Genomic DNA, 21,541 nt, shown 5'->3' on the forward strand with positions numbered 1-21,541 from the left:
CTGTCCCCTTCCCCCTATACATATCTACCTCCATCACTACAGTATCCCTGTCCCCTTCCCCCTATACATATCTACCGCCATCACTCCAGTATCCCTGTCTCCTTCCCCTCTATACATATCTACCTCCATCACTCCAGTATCCCTGTCTCCTTCCCCCTATACATATCTACCTCCATCACTCCAGTATCCCTGTCCCCTTCCCCTTATACATATCTACCTCCATCACTCCAGTATCCCTGTCTCCTTCCCCCTATACATATCTACCTCCATCACTCCAGTATCCCTGTCCCCTTCCCCATATACATATCTACCTCCATCACTCCAGTATCCCTGTCTCCTTCCCCCTATACATATCTACCTCCATCACTCCAGTATCCCTGTCTCCTTCCCCCTATACATATCTACCTCCATCACTCCAGTATCCCTGCCTCCTTGCCCCTATACATATCTACCTCCATCACTCCAGTATCCCTGTCTCCTTCCCCTTATACATATCTGCCTCCATCACTACAGTATCCCTGTCTCCTTCCCCCTATACATATCTACCTCCATCACTCCAGTATCCCTGTCTCCTTCCCCCCTATACATATCTACCTCCATCACTCCAGTATCCCTGTCTCCTTCCCCCTATACATATCTACCTCCATCACTCCAGTATCCCTGTCTCCTTGCCCCTATACATATCTACCTCCATCACTCCAGTATCCCTGCCTCCTTGCCCCTATACATATCTACCTCCATCACTCCAGTATCCCTGTCTCCTTCCCCCTATACATATCTACCTCCATCACTCCAGTATCCCTGTCTCCTTCCCCCTATACATATCTACCTCCATCACTCAAATGTCCCTGTCTCCTTCCCCCTATACATATCTACCTCCATCACTCCAGTATCCCTGTCCCCTTCCCCCTATACATATCTACCTCCATCACTCCAGTATCCCTGTCTCCTTCCCCCTATACATATCTACCTCCATCACTCCAGTATCCCTGTCTCCTTCCCCCTATACATATCTACCCCCAACACTCCAGTATCCCTGTACATTGTTAATATGGTACTGACCCTGTATATAGTGACCTTCCCCCTATACATATCTACCTCCATCACTCCAGTATCCCTGTACATTGTTAATATGGTACTGGGCCTATTAATTAAAGATGACATAATATTTATGGACAAGAAGAACATTATTTAAAGATACATAATATTTACAGTAGTGGTCAAATGTTTGGACACACCTACTCATTCAAGTTATGGTATACAGAAGATAGCCCTATTTGGTAAAAGACCAAGTCCATATTATGGTAAGAACTGCTCAAATAAGCGAAGAGAAATGACAGTCCATCATTACTTTAAGACATGGTCAGTCAATACAGAACATTTTAAGAACTTTGAAAGATTCTTCAGGTACAGTTGCAAAAACCATCCAGCGCTATGATGAAACTGGCTCTCATGAGGACCACCACAGGAAAGGAAGACCCAGAGTTACCTCTGCTGCAGAGGATAAGTTCGGTAGAGTTACCTGTCTCTCATGAGGACCCAGCCTCAGGGATGGAAGACCCAGAGTTACCTCTGCTGCAGAGGATACGTTCATTAGAGTTACCAGCATCAGATTGCAGCCCAAATAAATGCTTCACAGAGTTCAAGTAACAGACACATCTCAACATCAACTGTTCAGAGGAGACTGCATGACCGAGGCCTTCATGGTCAAATTGCTGCAAAGAAACCACTACTAAAGGACACGAATAAGAAAAATATACTTATTTGGGCCAAGAAACACAAGGAATGGACATTGGAAGGGTGGAAATTTGTCCTTTGATCTGATGGGTTCAAATTTGAGATTTTTGGTTCCCACCGCCATGTCTTTGTGAGACAGAGTAGGTGAACGGATGATCTCCGCATGTGTAGTTCCCACCGTGAAGCATGGAGGAGGAGGTGTGATGGTACTTTGCTGGTGACGCTGTCAGTGATTTATTTAGAATTCAAGGCACACTTATCCAGCATGGCTACCACAGCATTCTGTATTGATATGTCATCCCATCTGGTTTGTGCTTAGTGGGATTATCATTGGTTTTTCAACAGGACAATGACCCAAAACACACCTCGAGGCTGTGTAAGGGCTATTTGACCAAAAAGGAGAGTGATGAAGTGCTGCATCAGATGACCTGGCCTCCACAATCACCTGACCTCAACCCAATTGAGATAGTTTGGGATGAGTTGGACCGCAGAGTGAAGGAAAAGCAGCCAACAAGCGCTCAACATAAGTGGGAACTCCTTCAAGACTGTTGAAAAAGCATTCCAGGTGAAACTGGTTAAGAGAATGCCAAGAGTGTGCAAAGCTGTCATCAAGGCAAACGGTGGCTACTTTGAAGAATCTCAAAATATAAAATATATTTTGATTTGTTTAACACTTTTTTTTGGTTACTACATGATTCCATGTTGTTATTTAATAGTTTTTGATGTCTTCACTGTTATTCTACAATGTAGCAAATAGTACAAAATAAAGAAAAACCTTGAATGAGTATGTGTGTCCAAACTATTGACTGGTACTGTATATATATATATATATATATATATATATATATATATATATATATATATATATATATATATATATATATAATAGTTTTATATAGTTTTGAACGGCATAGGAGAGATTTTATAAAAATGTACATTATTTTAAAAAAAAATGTATACAAACAAGTACTAAACAAACACAAGTATGAATATAAAAATATGAATGTATTGGTGTTATCCTGCAGAAAATAATAAACATTTTAAAAAGCATTTTAAAGTTATCGAGCACAATCAAAAAAATATTTACAGAGTTTCTGTCTTCATTCATTATTAGTGTCCCAATTTGTCTTCAGTGGTCAGAGTTTGAGCTCTTCGTGAAATCTCTGTAAAAAAAGAAGCAGATCAACAAATCATTATTTTTGACAGAGACTTTACAAAAATCAAGCATGTCTGTTTTCACCTCCAATATGAAGATGTGCTGTAATAAATGGTTTCATTTTTATCCTCGTTTCATTTCATGCAGTTCGGCAGCTCAGCAAAGATCATTTTTTCATGATCAAAACAAACGCTGTGCAAACAAGAAGAAAGTGGTCAAGCAGATTGGTTTACTGCCTCCCTTACAGCCTTTACAGCCTCCCTCTCACACAGAGCTGACTGACTACAGCCTCCCTCTCACACAGAGCTGACTGACTACAGCCTCCCTCTCACACAGAGCTGACTGACTACAGCCTCCCTCTCACACAGAGCTGACTGACTACAGCCTCCCTCTCACACAGAGCTGACTGACTACAGCCTCCCTCTCACACAGAGCTGACTGACTACAGCCTCCCTCTCACACAGAGCTGACTGACTACAGCCTCCCTCTCACACAGAGCTGACTGACAACAGCCTCCCTCCATACATAGTGCACTACTTTTGACCAGGGCCCATATTTGGTCAAAAGTAGTGAAATATATAGGGAATATGGTCCAATGTAGTGCACTACATAGGGAATAGGGTGCCATTTGGGATGTAGCCGTTCAGAGATAAAATACCATGTTGACTCTACAGAGGTTATTCACAGACACGGAGACAGATATTCTGGGCTCTGGTCTCGAGGTCAACCGATTAAATCGGCATGGCCGATTAATTAGGGCAGATTTGAAGTTTTCATAACAATTGGTATGATGGCCGATTACATTGCGCTCCACAAGGAGACTGCGTGGCAGGCTGACCACCTGTTATGTGAGTCCAGCAAGGAGCCAAGGTAAGGTGCTAGCTAGCATTAAACGTATCTTATAAAAAACAATCAATCTTCACATTATCACTAGTTAACTACACATGGTTGATGATATTACTAGTTTATCTAGCGTGTGCTGCGTTGCATATAATCAATGCGATGCCTGTTAATTTATCATCGAATACTACGCCAAACGGGGGATAATTTAACAAAAACGCATTCGCGGAAAAAGCACAATCGTTGCACGACTGTACCGAACTATAAACATCAATGGCTTTCTTTAAAATCAATACACAGAAGTATGTATTTTTAAACCTGCATATTTAGTTATCCTGTTGCGACTCTAGGGGCCGTATTTTCATTTTTGGAGAAAAAAACGTTCCCGTTTTAAATGGGATATTTTGTCAGGATAAGATGCTAGAATATGCATATAATTGACAGCTTTGAATAGAAAACACTCTAACGTTTCCAAAACTGTAAAGATATTGTCTCTGAGTATAACATAACTAATGTTGCATGCGAAAGCCTGAGAAAAATCCAATCCGGAAGTGCTCCATATTTTGAAAGCGCTGCTCCAATGAGTCCCTTACACTTTCTCCGTATTCCCCAAGGTGTCTACAGCATTGTGACGTAGTTTTACGCATTTATGTTGAGGAATAGCCGTAGGCGGCTACATTGCGTAAGTGGTCACCTGATGGCTCCCAGGGTGACTCTCGGGTAAAATACAGAGGGAGCCATTACTCCAATCGGTCCTACTGAAAAACGAATTGTCCCGACGGATATATTATCGAATAGATATTAGAAAAACACCTTGAGGATTGATTATAAACAACGTTTGCCGTGTTTCTGTCGATATTATGAAACTAATTTGGAATACCTTTCGTGACTGCAATTTCCGGGCGATTTCTCAGCCAAACGTGAAGAACAAACGGAGCTATTTCGCCTACAAAAATAATATTTTGGGAAAAAATGAACTTTGGCTATCTACCTGGGAGTCTTGTGAGTGAAAACATCCGAAGCTCATCAAAGGTAAACGATTTAATTTGATTGCTTTTCTGATTTCTGTGACCAAGTTACCTGCTGCTAGCTGGACAAAATGTAAAGCATATTTTGAAAATCTGAGATGACAGGGTGATTAACAAAAGGCTAAGCTGTGTCTCAATATATTTAATTTGTGATTTTCATGAATAGGAATATTTTCTAGGGATATTTATGTCCATTGCGTTATGCTAATTAGTTTCAGGCGATGATTACGCTCCCGCATGCTGGTTTGGGAGTCACAAGAAGATTTAAAAGAAATCCAGGTTAGCAGGCAATATTAAACTAGGGAAATTGTGTCACTTCTCTTGCGTTCATTGCACGCAGAGTCAGGCTATATGCAACAGTTTGGGCCGCCTAGCTCATTGTGAACTACTTTGCCAGAATTTTACGTAATTATGACACAGCATTGAAGGTTGTGCAATGTAACAGGAATATTTAGACTTATGGATGCCACCCGTTAGATAAAATACAGAACGGTTCCGTATTTCACTGAAAGACTAAGCGTTTTGTTTTCGAGATGATAGTTTCCAGATTTGACCATATTAATGACCTAAGGCTCGAATTTCTGTGTTTATTATACTATAATTAAGTCTTTGATTTGATATTTGATAGGCTCGTAAGCATTCATTTAAACTTTCCTGTGTTTGCCAGCAGCTCTTCGCTGTGCTTAAACCACTGCGCTGTTTATGACTTCAAGCCTATCAACTCCTGAGGCAAAACTAAGGTGCCTATTAGAACATCCAATAGTCAAGGGTGTATTAAATACAAATGGTATAGAGAGAAATAGTCAACACGTCATAATTCCTACAATAACTACAACCTAAAACTTCTTAACTGGGAATATTGAACCAGCTTTCATATGTTCTCATGTTCTGAGCAAGGAACTGAAACGTTAGCTTTCTTACATGGCACATATTACACTTTTACTTTCTTCTCCAACACTTTGTTATGGCATTATTTAAACCAAATTTAACATGTTTCATTATTTATTTGAGACTAAATAGATTTTATGTATTATATCAAGTTATAATAAAAGTGTTCATTGTTCATTCAGTAATGTTGTAATTGTCATTTTTACAAAAAACACAGCCAAACTTGATTGTTTTTTTTGCGGGGTGTATTGAGCGAAGTGAACTGCTTTGAAGACAACGAGCAATGACCTCATTGCGCACCAATAATATTAGCGAAGTTTCGTTGATTGACTGTATTTCTGCCCATTGACCACTGATCTTCTTGAAATCTACCTTGGTAGATAACCAATGAGCTGAGATAGCCAATGAGCTGAGGTAAACAGCAGTATGATATATAAATACATATATATATATATATATATATATATGTATATATATGTATTTGTATATGTATTTATATATATATATATATATCAAATACAAATAAAATATATATATATATAAAATATATATAAAATACAAATAAAATATACATATATACAAATCGGCAGATTCATCAGCATTTTTTGGTCCTCCAATAAATCGGTATCGGTGAAAAATCAGAATCGATCGACCTCTACTCTGGTCAGAGACCATTGCCACTACTCTACTCTGGTCAGAGACCACTGCCGCTACTCTACTCTGGTCAGAGACCACTGCCGCTACTCTACTCTGGTCAGAGACCACTGCCACTACTCTACTCTGGTCAGAGACCACTGCCGCTACTCTACTCTGGTCAGAGACCACTGCCGCTACTCTACTCTGGTCAGAGACCACTGCCGCTACTCTACTCTGGTCAGAGACCACTGCCACTACTCTACTCTGGTCAGAGACCACTGCCGCTACTCTACTCTGGTCAGAGACCACTGCCGCTACTCTACTCTGGTCAGGCCACAGTGAGGAGCATGATGAGCCAAGGCAGATTGAGTCGATGACAGATGCTGGAAAAATGATTGACCAAGAATCATCAAGTTCTGTAGATTCTTGGGGTTGAAAGAATTGTCCCACAGGCCAACAGGGCAGCAGGTGGACAGGGCAGCAGGTGGACAGGGCAGCAGGTGGACAGGGCAGCAGGTGGACAGGGCAGCAGGTGGACAGGGCAGCAGGCGGACAACAGGACAACAAGCCAAGCAGGCAAGCAGGGAAGAAAGAAGGGAGGAGGTGAGTGGAAAGGAGTGGAGAGGAGAGGAGGTGGCAGGGAGGAGTGGAGGGGAGAAGAGGGGATGAGGTGAGAGGAGAAGGGAAAAGGAGGGAAGAGGGGAGTGGAAAGGAGGGGAGAGGAGGGGAGGAGAAGAGAAGGCAGAGAGGAGGGAAGGGAAGAGGAGAGTTATGGAGAGTGGGGGAAAGGGGAGGAGGGATGTAAGGAGAGGGCGAGAGCAGAAGAGAGGAGAGAAGGGGAGGAGGCGAGATGAGAGTGGAGAGGGAAGAGGAGAGGGGCGAAGGGGAAAGGAGGGAGGGGAGAGGAGGAAGAGGGGAGATGGGGAAAGGATGGAGGGGAGAGGAGGAAGAGGGAGAGGGGAGAGGGGAGAAGGGGCTGTGGGGAGGGGTGAAGAGGGGAATGTAGAGAGGAGGAAGGGAGAGGAGGGGAGGAAGCGAGGGGGGGAAGGTAAGGAGGGGAGGAAGCGAGAGGGAGGCGAGAGGAAAGGGGAGGAGGGGAGAGGGAAGGGGAGAGGGGAAAGGAGGGGAGGGGAAAGGGGAAAGGAGGAGAGGGGAGAGTAGAGGAGAGGGGGAAGCGAGGGGAGAGTAGAGGAGAGGGGGAAGCGAGACAAGACAGGGCAAGGCAGGAAAGGACATGGCAAGGCAGTACAGGACAGGGCAGGACAGGACAGGGCAAGGCAGTACAGGACAAGGCAGGACAGGATTAGAGGGCGACCGACAGCCAGTGGGCTTACCTGGGGTTGGGGCTGGGGAGGGGCTGGGAGGTGGTGGGTAGTGATAGATGGACCCCCCAACCCACAGTCAGGTGCTAAGAGAAAAGGGCATCAATACCTGCCGGGGTCAAGACCAGGGCCTGGAGGAGGTCAGAGAGCGAGACGATTCCCCCCACCACGTCATCTTTATCTACCAGCACAAGACGGTGGACCTGGGAGGAAGAGGAGAGAGGGTGAACCTGGGAGGAAGAGGAGAGAGGGTGGAAGAAGAGGAGAGCGGGTGGAAGAAGAGGAGAGAGGGTGGAAGAAGAGGAGAGCGGGTGGAAGAAGAGGAGAGAGGGTGGAGGAAGAGGAGAGAGGGTGAACCTGGGAGGAAGAGGAGAGAGGGTGAACCTGGGAGGAAGAGGAGAGAGGGTGGAAGAAGAGGAGAGTGGGTGGAAGAAGAGGAGCGAGGGTGGAAGAAGAGGAGAGAGGGTGGAAGAAGAGGAGAGCGGGTGGAAGAAGAGGAGAGAGGGTGGAAGAAGAGGAGCGAGGGTGGAAGAAGAGGAGCGAGGGTGGAAGAAGAGGAGAGAGGGTGAGAGAAGAGGAGCAAGGGTGGAAGAAGAGGAGAGAGGGTGGAAGAAGAGGAGCTAGGGTGGAAGAAGAGGAGAGAGGGTGGAAGAAGAGGAGGAAGGGAAGAGACACGACGAAATTGCACCCTATGTAGTTTATTACTTTGGGTCAGAGTCAATAGGTATACTACTGTACTATAATATACTACTGTACTACACTATACTACAGTACTATAATATACTACTGTACTACACTATACTACAGTACTATAATATACTACTGTACTACACTATACTACTGTACTATAATATACTACTGTACTACACTATACTACAGTACTATAATATACTACTGTACTATAATATACTACTGTACTACACTATACTACAGTACTATATTATACTACTGTACTATATTATACTACTGTGCTACACTATACTACTGTACTACACTATACTACAGTACTATAATATACTACTGTACTACAATATACTACTGTACTATAATATACTACTGTACTACACTATACTACAGTACTATAATATACTGCCGTACTATAATATACTACTGTACTACACTATACTACAGTACTATAATATACTACTGTACTCCACTATACTACAGTACTATAATATACTACTGTACTACAATATACTACTGTACTATAATATACTACTGTACTACAATATACTACAGTACTATAATATACTACTGTACCACACTATACTACAGTACTATAATATACTACTGTACTACAATATACTACAGTACTATAATATACTACTGTACTACACTATACTACAGTACTATAATATACTACTGTACTCCACTATACTACAGTACTATAATATACTACTGTACTACAAGATACTACTGTACTATAATATACTACTGTACTACACTATACTACAGTACTATATTATACTACTGTACCATACTATACTACTGTACTACACTATACTACTGTACTACACTATACTACTGTGCTATATCATACTACTGTACTATATCATACTACTGTACTATAATATACTACTGTACTACACTATACTACTGTACTACACTATACTACTGTACTATAATATACTACTGTACTACACTATACTACAGTACTACACTATACTACTGTACTACACTATACTATTGTACTACACTATACTACTGTACTATATTATACTACTGTACTATTCTATACTACTGCACTACACTATACTACTGTACTATACTATACTACTGTACTACACTATACTAATGTACTATATTATACTACTGTACTATACTATACTACTGTACTATATCATACTACTGTACTGTACTATACTACTGTACTACACTATACTACTGTACTACACTGTACTACTGTACTATATCATACTACTGTACTATACTATACTACTGTACTATATTATACTACTGTACTACACTATACTACTGTACTACACTATACTACTGTACTACACTATACTGCTGTACTATAATATACTACTGTACTATTCTATACAACTGTACTATACTATACTACTGTACTATATCATACTACTGTACTATATTATACTACTGTACTATTCTATACTACTGTACTACACTATACTACTGTACTACACTATACTGCTGTACTATAATATACTACTGTACTACACTATACTACTGTACTATATTATGCTAATGTACTATACTATACTGCTGTACTATAATATACTACTGTACTATTCTATACTACTGTACTGTACTATACTACTGTACTATATCATACTACTGTACTACACTATACTACTGTACTATAATATACTACTGTACTACACTATACTGCAATACTACACTATACTACTGTACTACACTATACTACTGTACTATATTATACTACTGTACTATTCTATACTACTGCACTACGCTATACTACTGTACTATACTATACTACTGTACTACACTATACTACTGTACTATATTATACTACTGTACTATACTATACTACTGTACTACACTATACTACTGTACTATATCATACTACTGTACTGTACTATACTACTGTACTACACTATACTACTGTACTACACTGTACTACTGTACTATATCATACTACTGTACTATACTATACTACTGTACTATATTATACTACTGTACTACACTATACTACTGTACTACACTATACTACTGTACTACACTATACTGCTGTACTATAATATACTACTGTACTACACTATACTACTGTACTATATTATACTAATGTACTATACTATACTGCTGTACTATAATATACTACTGTACTATTCTATACTACTGTACTATACTATACTACTGTACTATATCATACTACTGTACTATATTATACTACTGTACTATTCTATACTACTGTACTACACTATACTACTGTACTACACTATACTACTGTACTACAGTATACTACTGTACTATATCATACTACTGTACTATATTATACTACTGTGCTATAATATACTACTGTACTATACTATACTACTGTACTATATCATACTACTGTACTATATTATACTACTGTGCTATAATATACTACTGTACTATTCTATACTACTATACTATTCTATACTACTGTACTATAATATACTACTGTACTATACTATACTACTGTGCTATAATATACTACTGTACTATACTGCTGTACTATAATATACTACTGTACTATACTGCTGTGCTATACTATACTGTTGTACTATACTATGCTATACTACTGTACTATACTACTATAATATACTACTGTACTATACTATACTACTGTACTATCATATACTACTTTACTATACTATACTACTGTACTATGATATACTACTGTAATATACTATACTACTGTACTATAATATACGGCCGTACTCTGCTATACTACTGTACTATACTGTACTCCAATACTATACCACTGTACTCTACTATACTACTGTACTATACTGCTGTACTATACTATACTGCTGTACTATCCTATGTTATACTACTGTACTATACTACTATACTATACTACTGTACTATAATATACTACTGTACTATGCTATACTACTGTACTATGCGACACTACTGTACTATACTATACTACTATACTATAATATACTACTGTACTATACTGCTGTACTATACTATACTGCTGTACTATACTATGCTATACTGCTGTACTATACTACTATACTGTACTGCTGTACTATAATATACTACTATACTATATTATACTACTGTACTCTACTATACTACTATACTATACTACTGTACTCTACTATACTACTGTACTATACTGTACTACTATACTATACTACTGTACTATACTACTATATACAGGACGGTGACAGGAGGGACACAGCGGGGACAGTACACCACGACCAGCAGGGAAACAACTTCAGTAAAGTACCACACTAACTATAAAAAAAGCAGTCTTTACCTCTGCCTTAGCAATACGATCGATGATCGTCTCCAGAGTCTCGTGAGGGTAACACTTCAGCACCCCGTCCACACAGCAGGCCCTGCTACTGATCGCCTCCTGCATGGTCATGTTCAGGTTATTGTAGTTCTTCTGAGCGGCCAGATTCTACAGCAACACAGGGAGGTGGGGGGGGGAGGGGCGGGGCAAATCAAAGGAACATTTCCCATGTGAATCATTTGCATGCTGTTTTCCTTCTCAATGCAGAGTTATTGACATGGTGCCACTTACAATCACATCAAACCTGGAGTACAGGGCCTTGATTTTCCCTGAAAACAGAAGACATACAGATAAGGCTGGCGTTCAAACTAGGGCTAAAGGGCTAACGCTAGCATTAGGCATTTAAACTAGGGCTAAAGGGCTAACCCTAGCATTAGGCATTTAAACTAGGGCTAAAGGGCTAACCCTAGCATTAAGCATTTAAACGAGGGCTAAAGGGCTAACCCTAGCATTAGGCATTTAAACTAGGGCTAAAGGGCTAACGCTAGCATTAGGCATTTAAACTAGGGCTAAAGGGCGAACCCTAGCATTAGGCATTTAAACTAGGACTAAAGGGCTAACCCTAGCATTAGGCATTTAAACTAGGGCTAAAGGGCTAACCCTAGCATTAGGCATTTAAACTAGGGCTAAATGGCTAACGCTAGCATTAGGCATTTAAACTAGTGCTAATTGGCTAACCCTAGCATTAGGCATTCAAACTAGGGCTAAAGGGCTAACACTAGCATAAGGCATTTAAACTAGGGCTAAATGGCTAACCCTAGCATAAGGCATTTAAACTAGGGCTAAAGGGCTAACCCTAGCATTAAGTGTTCAAACTAAAGCTAAAGGGCTAACCATAGCATTTGTCATTAAAACTAAAGCTAAAGAGCTAACCCTAGCATTTGTCATTCAAACTAAAGCTAAAGAGCTAACCCTAGCATTTGTCGTTCAAACTAAAGCTAAAGAGCTAACCCTAGTATTTGTCGTTCAAACTAAAGCTAAAGAGCTAACCCTAGCATTTGTCGTTCAAACTAAAGCTAAAGAGCTAACCCTAGCATTTGGCATCGTAAAACAAAATAGCTCTAATTTTCCTAAATGTTAGTTGAAGTAAATGTTAAAGGTGTTTTCATCTCTGAGGTGAAACCAGACACATACCCTCCTCATTGACCACTGGCAGAGCGGAAACCCTCCGCTGTACGAAGATGGCCAGGGCGTCGTACACCGTGTCTGTCTCCCGGACAGTAGCAATCTGTTTAAATGTTCCAATGTCCACCTCCTCAATCCTCTTCTGGAGGTACCGAGGCTTCGGGATCATGGTGCCCTGGGAGGAAAGAATGGAGGCAGAAAAAGTTTCTAGCCTGGTCCCAGATCAGTTTGAGATGTCTTGTCAACTCCTATATGGTCCTTGTCACAATGGCCATAGAAATTGGAAAGATATGTCAAAAAACAGATCTGGGACCAGGCGATCAAGTGTCCAGAATCATTACATGTTGTTTATCAGATTTATCAGGCTAATGTGAAAGAGGTTCTCACAAAGATATGCAGGAACTTGAGGATGCGTTTGTGGGTGAGGATGTGCAGGACGTTGCCAGACTCTGGGTCGATCACAGGCAGCCGATGGATCTTATACTTCAGCAGAGAATAGATGGCATCAAAAAGGCTGTAGAGAACAAGAGACGGGTTGTCCTGACAACGGCTTAGGAGTTCGCGAGACGGCACAAAGAAATGTGGGGACTAAGCGCCCGAGAAGGTAAGGCTGCAGAGGCACCGCTAGTTACCTGGAGTCAGGTGTGATACTGATCAGAGTATGGTTGGAGTACTTCAGCAATTCCTCTGGATCATGGAGCAGGAGGAAACACACAGAGAGAGAGATTGTAAACAAGACTTTTAATCAATCAAATGGATTTCATAAAGCCTTCTTTATATTACAGAAATTGTTTCAAAGTGGTTAGATGGATACCTAGACTAAAACCCAAGGGGATTCCATGGTGCCATCTATTTCTAGGTAGCTACAGGTTAACAGTCACCTCTACAGGTCTCTAGTCACCTCTACAGGTCTACAGTCACCTCTACAGGTCTACAGTCACCTCTACAGGTCTCTAGTCACCTCTACAGGTCTACAGTCACCTCTACAGGTCTCCAGTCACCTCTACAGGTCTACAGTCACCTCCAGGTGGCAGCATCACCTCTACAGGTCTACAGTCACAGGTCTACAGTCTACAGGTCTACAGTCACCTCTACAGGTCTACAGTCACCTCTACAGGTCTACAGTCACCTCTACAGGTCTACAGTCACCTCTACAGGTCTACAGTCACCTCTACAGGTCTACAGTCACCTCTACAGGTCTACAGTCACCCTCTCACAGGTACAGTCACCTCTACAGGTCTACAGTCACCTCTACAGTCACCTCTACAGGTCTACAGTCACCTCTACAGGTTTACAGTCACCTCTACAGGTGTATAGTCACTACAGGTCTAGTCAGGTTTATAGTCACCTCTACAGGTGTCAGGTCTACAGTCACCTCTACAGTCACAGTCTCTACAGGTCTACAGTCACCTCTACAGGTCTACAGTCACCTCTACAGGTTTACAGTCACCTCTACAGGTCTTCTATCTTGTGCACCTCTACAGTTATAGTAGATCTCTACCTGGAAGACACAAGTGTACAGGTCAGCAGGAGGTTTACCTCTCAGGTCCAGGAACAGGGTTGGAGTTTAAACCTACAGGAGGGTCTACAGGTCTCTCCAGGAACAGGGTTGGAGTTTAAACCTACAGGAGGGTCTCTCTCCAGGAACAGGGTTGGAGTTTAAACCTACAGGAGGGTCTCTCTACAGGGAACAGGGTTGGAGTTTAAACCTACAGGAGGGTCACCTCTCTCCAGGAACAGGGTTAGAGAGCCCTGGTATATACAGGTGTGAGACACACATATATATACCATACAACACACTGGTATACTGTGTGAGACTAGTGTCTAGTGAGACATTAGCAGGGTCCTATATAACTTCTACTTCTGTGGTCCTGCATTACGATGAGCTTCCTGCTTTGTACTCCAGCTCCAGTAATCTGGATGCCAGGTCCAACAACAACAGATCACTCACCAGAGGAGACTGCCAATACCGGTGGAGAATGTTGATAAAGTCTGTGATGGTCAGCATACCTGGATACAAGGAAAGAACGAAGCTTTAAATGGGAATAAACTATGTTGTAGGTAGACAGACAGACAGACAGACAGACAGACAGACAGACAGACAGACAGACAGACAGACAGGCAGGCAGCAGGCAGGCAGGCAGACAGACAGACAGACAGACAGACAGACAGACAGACAGACAGACAGACAAACAGACAGACAGACAGACAGACAGACAGACAGACAGACAGACAGACAGACAGACAGACAGACAGACAGACAGACAGACAGACAGAGACAGACAGACAGACAGGTTCAATCATCTGGTGAGCTCCTGTATGAGGGCCCGGTGACATTCTCAGTGGTGTAGCTGTGTATAAATAACCACAGAAAGGGTGCAGGGGATTATAGGATTCTGTCCCAGATGACACCCTATTCCCTATATAGTACACTTCTTTGACGAGGGAACAAGGTGCCTTTTGGGATGCGGATTAGAGGACAAGTCCCACTAGACACTGGAGCTCAGGTGCTGTGCTATAGTTAGATCTCTGGCACCAAATTCTGCAGAGGGGATGGATCTGGCTCTAACCCAGAAAACAGCCCAGGGCTAAGGTCCAAATGGAATCCCATTCCCTATATAGTGTGCAGGGCCCCTGGTCAAAAGTAGTGCACTAATGTAGGGAACACGGTGTCATTTTGGGACGTAACCTAATCCAGAAACCAGACCAGCCGGGTGGGAAGGGTGGAACGGACCCGGCCCACTTGCCTTTCAAAGGTTTCTTGAAAGGCCACTCAGCAGCGACCCAGCATGGAGCCAGCATTGGTCTAGCTAATTGATGATCTGCATGTAATCATATCAACACCCCTGTTTATTACCCTCCCAGAGACAAGGCTGTTTAGTAGCCTCATAAGGGATTTATATTTTCTAGTCCTGCTAAGCATTAAATATGTAACGAGTACTTTCGGGTGTAGTAAAAAGTACATTATTTTCTTTAGGAATGTAGTGAATTAAAAGTAAAAGTTGTCTGAAATATTAATAGTAAAGTACAGATACCCTTTAAAAAACGACTTAAGTAGTACTTTAAAAGTATTTTTACTTAAGTACTTTACACCACTGCTAATCCCTATATAGTGCACTATTTCTTTTTAAAAAGTACTGCACTACTTAGGGAATAGGGTGCCATTTGAGATGCAGATATATTTATAAGATACTAATGCACAGGAAACACAGTTAGACGTGAATATACAGAGAAACCAAAACCGCACATATACAGTAACGTACACAAACCATCCGGCACTCACTTTATGGTTCAACTACCTACGGTCTAATTTCAGGGACCCTAACCTCTGAACCCAGACTGTCGCCTAGCTGATCCCCAAGCAGGGGAAGCGGAGTTGGGTTGTTGGGGTTTGAGAGGAATGCTGCATTGATATTACAGGGTGTCTGTCTGTAATCTAAACTCATAGCTGACCCATTGGACTTTAAAGGTTAGATGCCGGATTGGGAAATGCTCGGGTTCCAGGTTACCTTACCTACAAAACACTGCAGCTTGTTATCCCACAGAGGCGCCGCCCGAACACCGTTCGCCACCAGAGCAAAGAAAGCTTTTTTTACCTGAAACACACACAAAAAAAACACAGAAACTCTGATACGTCGTGTCGTGTGTCTGGTCGCTCAAAGACATTTCACCGCTTCCTATTTAAGACAAAAAAAAAGGTTTTATGACCCATTAAATAAACAATTTATAAAAATATCTGCCATTTAGCAGACGATTCTATCCAATGTAACTCACAGACATACGTGCGTACGGGGTGGTGCCTCTGGGAATTAAACCCACGAAAAAACATTGCAGTGTTGAAGTAGAGCTTTTGGGGGAGCTTGAATGTACCTGCAAGGTGGTGTCGAAGACGACGAGTTTGGAGCTGGTTGGAATGGCGTCGTAGCAGCAGTGGTCCCTCATGAACTTGGTGTAGACGTTGGCATCTGGGGCCGAGGCTGGGGCTGCAGGGAGGAACAGGGGTGGAGCACCCTGCCACAGGTCCGTCAGTGTCCTGACACAGGGCTTCTCTAACCTCACCCAGGAAAAACCTTAACCCCCCCACCCCCCATGGATTTGATCCATTCCAGAGCCAGTATGTCAACAAATCGTCAAGCCCTTTATAAGTTAATCAGGTAGTTCAGGGTTAGAACAAAAAACTGTGCAACCTTGGTTGGTCCCAGCCCTTTATAAGTTAATCAGGTAGTTCAGGGTTAGAACAAAAAACTGTGCAACCTTGGTTGGTCCCAGAGAAGAGGATTCAGAACCACTGTCCTAACACACTCTCAGAGAGGCTTTTTCACACTACCGAGTCAAACCAAACCTGGCCAAGCCAAACCGAACCAGGCCAAGCCAAACCAAGGTGTACTGAACTGGCCTGGTTGGTTCCACATCCACCGTAGCAGCTGGATCCGTGCTGAAGAAGGACAATGTGAAATTTGAGTGGAGCCAGGACAGGTTGGTTCTGTCGGCACGGTAGAGCCAGGACAGGTTGGTGCTGTCGGCACGGTAGAGCCAGGACAGGTTGGTTCTGTCGGCACGGTAGAGCCAGGATAGGTTGGTTCTGTCGGCACGGTAGAGCCAGGACAGGTTGGTTCTGTCGGCACGGTAGAGCCAGGACAGGTTGGTGCTGTCGGCAGGGGATTATAGGATGTCGGCACGGTAGAGCCAGGACGGGTTGGTGCTGTCGGCACGGTAGAGCCAGGACGGGTTGGTTCTGTCAGCACGGTAGAGCCAGGACAGGTTGGTGCTGTCGGCACAGTAGAGCCAGGACAGGTTGGTTTGTTTCCACGGTAGAACCAGGACGTGTTGGTTCTGTCAGCACGGTAGTGTGAAAAGGTCTGTCTGGTATAGCAGCAATACAACAGTATGGATACAACACACACACACACACGCACACACACACACACACACACACACACACACACACACACACACACACACACACACACACACACACACACACACACACACACACACACACACACACTAAACACACACACACTAAACACACACACACTAAACACATGAGAGTTACCTATCTCCTTCATAGTGAGACCATCCATGAAGGGGACCTGCACAAAGACAGAAGATTCTATAATTACTTGTTCTTCAACTCCCTATGCGTGTCTGTGTGAATTTCATGTCATTTGAGTTACATTTCTGGGTTGAAGATGCATATCTGCATATCTGATGGGCACAGAATATCTCACAGTAGAGCTCAAAGAATATCTCACAGTAGAGTTCACAGAATATCTCACAGTAGAGCTCAAAGAATATCTCACAGTAGAGCTCACAGAATATCTCACAGTAGAGCTCACAGAATATCTCACAGTAGAGCTCACAGAATATCTCACAGTAGAGCTCACAGTAGAGCTCACAGAATATATCACAGAGTAGAACACACAGAATATCTCACATAATATCTCAAAGAGTAGAACTCACAGAGTAGAACACAGAGTAGAACTCAGAGTAGATCTCACAGAATATCTCACAGAGTAGATCTCACAGTGTAGAACTCACAGAGTAGAACTCACAGAGTAGATCTCAGAGTATAACTCACAGAGTAGATCTCACAGAGAATAACTCACAGAGTAGATCTCAGAGTATAACTCACAGAGTATAACTCACAGAGTAGATCTCACAGAGTATAACTCACAGAGTAGATCTCACAGAGTATCTCACAGAGTAGATCTCACAGAGTATAACTCACAGAGTAGAACTCACAGAGTAGATCTCACAGAGTATAACTCACAGAGTAGATCTCACAGAGTATCTCACAGAGTAGATCTCACAGAGTATAACTCACAGAGTAGAACTCACAGAGTAGATCTCAGAGTATCTCACAGAGTAGATCTCACAGAGTTAACTCACAGAGTAGATCTCACAGAGTATAACTCACAGAGTAGATCTCACAGAGTATAACTCACAGTAGAACTCACAGAGTAGATCTAAAATCTCACAGAGTACATGGATCTCAAGAGTATGAACTCACTGAGTATAACTCACAGAGTAGAACTCATTTCTAGAGTAGATCTCAAGAGTATCTCACAGGTAGATCTCACAGATGTAGAACTCACAGAGTAGATCTCACAGAGTATCTCACAGAGTATCTACAGAGTAGAACTCACTGAGTAGAACTCACTGAGTAGATCTCACAGACATTACCCAGTCATTAAAAACATAGATACATGGGTTTTAAGTATGTAGCTGACATAACAGTGACTTATTTCTATAGATGTGCAATACTGTGGCATGGTATGTACTGTATGTACTGTATGTACTGTATGTACTGTATGTATGTACTGTATGTATGTACTGTATGTACTGTATGTACTGTATGTACTGTATGTATGTACTGTATGTACTGTATGTACTGTATGTACTGTATGTACTGTATGTCAACTCATATGGTGTGTTGTAAGGACATACATTGTGCTTAGTTTAACCGTAAAGCAGTCAGGTGTGAGGGTTAGCCACACAGGGCCAGGAAGCTAAATACAAAACAAGAGCTTGTCAACACTGTCAACAGAATGCCTTGACACATATCAAGCAGGGACTGAGAGCTACAAACAAAAGGAATGTATTGGGGTAGAACGACACAGGGTCTTAGCAACAGCTAACAGCTAAGACGTTTAGAGCCCGTTCCAGTTCTCTGAACTATGTCCCCCCCAAAAATGAATGTTGTTCTCGTTTCAACCTCATCAAACTAGTTTTCATATAAACCTTGGCTTCTTCTGCTCTGAGGCAAGCCAATGTCTCCATGAAAAGGGTGAGAGAAAAATGAGGGAAGTATTTGGCTTCGCAGCTTGCAATTCTCTGGAGACCGGGATTGTGACGCTTGGCACTTCTACACTTGAGGTTAGAAGATGTAGGCTACGGTATCAACTCTGATAAGATTTCACAACGTGCTAACAGTTCAACAACAACAACAACAACAACAAGTATATCTATTTACAACAGTCTACTGTACTGGTGTCATCTACAACTGTAGATTCTCACAGTGAAGCAGTCTTCAGTTCCTAACCATCCATGTAGGCGTGCAGCTGTCGTAAAACCTGTTTAACACACTCACACAACACAACAACATGCTTCAGGAGGACAGGTGAGAATGTTCTGCTTCAATGCCTTACCTCATGGGAAGACTCCATGGCTCTGAGGCTGAAGAGAGGCTGGGCTGGATAGAGGGAGAGGAGTGGACGGAGCAGGCTGAGAGAGAGACGGTTTTACTTGGGCTGCTCGTGTCACCTCCTGAGCATGATCCAACTGTGCTCCAGTCCCTGAGAGCAGCGGGGACTAAATTGGGAGCGAGGGAGCGGACTGTTGCATGAGGGGGACTGTCAGAGGGAAGGGGTGTGTGTGTGTGTGAGTGTGTGTGTGTGTGTGTGTGTGTGTGTGTGTGTGTGTGTGTGTGTGTGTGTGTGTGTGTGTGTGTGTGTGTGTGTGTGTGTGTGTGTGTGTGTGTGTGTGTGTGTGTGTGTGTGTGTATACTGGTCCGTAGACCAGCCCTGCTATAAAAAGGGCAAGAAAAGCTACAGCAGCAGGCAAGGAGGTCAGTGCTGCTGAGACAGGCAAAAGGCAGCAGTGACTCAGCTTTAGACAGGTGCAGCAGAGACAGACAGAGACAGACAGAGACAGGCAGAGACATGCCGAGACATGCCGAGACAGGCAGAGACAGGCAGAAACAGACAGAGACAGACAGAGACAGGCAGAGACAGGCAGAGACAGGCAGAAACAGGCCGAGACAGGCAGAGACAGGCAGACAGACATAGACAGGCAGAGACAGACAGAGACAGGCAGAAACAGACAGAGACAGGCAGAGACAGGCAGAGACAAACCGAGACAGACAGAGACAGAGAGAGACAGGCCGAGACAGACAGAGACAGGCCGAGACAGGCGGAGACAGACAGAGACAGGCAGAGACAGACATAGACAGGCAGAGACAGACAGAGACAGGCAGAAACAGGCAGAGACAGGCAGAGACAGGCAGAAACAGGCCGAGACAGGCAGAGACAGGCAGAGACAGACATAGACAGACAGAGACAGACAGAGACAGGCAGAGACAGGCAGAGACAGGCAGAAACAGGCCGAGACAGGCAGAGACAGACAGAGACAGACAGAGACAGGCAGAGACAGGCAGAGACAGGCAGAGACAGGCAGAAACAGGCAGAGACAGGCAGAGACAGACATAGACAGGCAGAGACAGACAGACAGGCAGAAACAGACAGAGACAGGCAGAGACAGGCAGAGACAAACCGAGACAGACAGAGACAGAGAGAGACAGGCCGAGACAGACAGAGACAGGCCGAGACAGGCGGAGACAGACAGAGACAGGCAGAGACAGACATAGACAGGCAGAGACAGACAGAGACAGGCAGAAACAGGCCGAGACAGGCAGAGACAGGCAGAGACAGGCAGAGACAGACAGAGACAGGCAGAGACAGGCAGAGACAAACCGAGACAGACAGAGACAGAGAGAGACAGGCCGAGACAGACAGAGACAGGCCGAGACAGACAGAGACAGGCAGAGACAGACAGAGACAGGCAGACACATGCAGAGACAGGCAGAGACAGGCAGAGCCAGACAGAGACAGGCAGAGACAGGCAGGGACAGGCAGAGCCAGACAGAGACAGGCAGAGACAGGCAGAGACAGACAGAGACAGGCCGAGACAGACAGAGACAGGCCGAGACAGACAGAGACAGGCAGAGACAGGCAGAGACAGGCAGAGACAGACAGAGACAGGCAGAGACAGACAGAGACAGACAGAGACAGGCAGAGACAGACAGAGACAGGCAGAGACAGGCAGAGACAGG

General features: G+C 43.3%; 1 protein-coding gene across 1 annotated transcript; it reads right to left on the reverse strand.

The window, feature by feature from the left end:
• Positions 1–2,659: 2,659 nt before the first annotated feature.
• On the reverse strand, positions 2,660–20,012 carry prkag3b (protein kinase, AMP-activated, gamma 3b non-catalytic subunit). Its single transcript, XM_064975459.1, has 13 exons — positions 19,860–20,012; positions 17,765–17,801; positions 16,579–16,691; positions 16,223–16,304; positions 14,660–14,718; positions 14,185–14,209; positions 13,341–13,395; positions 13,096–13,222; positions 12,718–12,883; positions 11,815–11,852; positions 11,545–11,691; positions 7,717–7,810; positions 2,660–2,900 (listed from the first exon to the last, which is right to left on the reverse strand). Exons 1-13 carry the CDS (start codon positions 19,875–19,877, stop codon positions 2,848–2,850), a joined length of 1,014 nt encoding a protein of 337 aa, XP_064831531.1. The 5' UTR covers positions 19,878–20,012; the 3' UTR covers positions 2,660–2,847.
• Between the last annotated feature and the right edge of the window lie 1,529 nt (positions 20,013–21,541).

This window comes from Oncorhynchus masou, chromosome 10 (assembly GCF_036934945.1).
Source record: "Oncorhynchus masou masou isolate Uvic2021 chromosome 10, UVic_Omas_1.1, whole genome shotgun sequence".
Classification (NCBI taxonomy): Eukaryota; Metazoa; Chordata; class Actinopteri; order Salmoniformes; family Salmonidae; genus Oncorhynchus; species Oncorhynchus masou.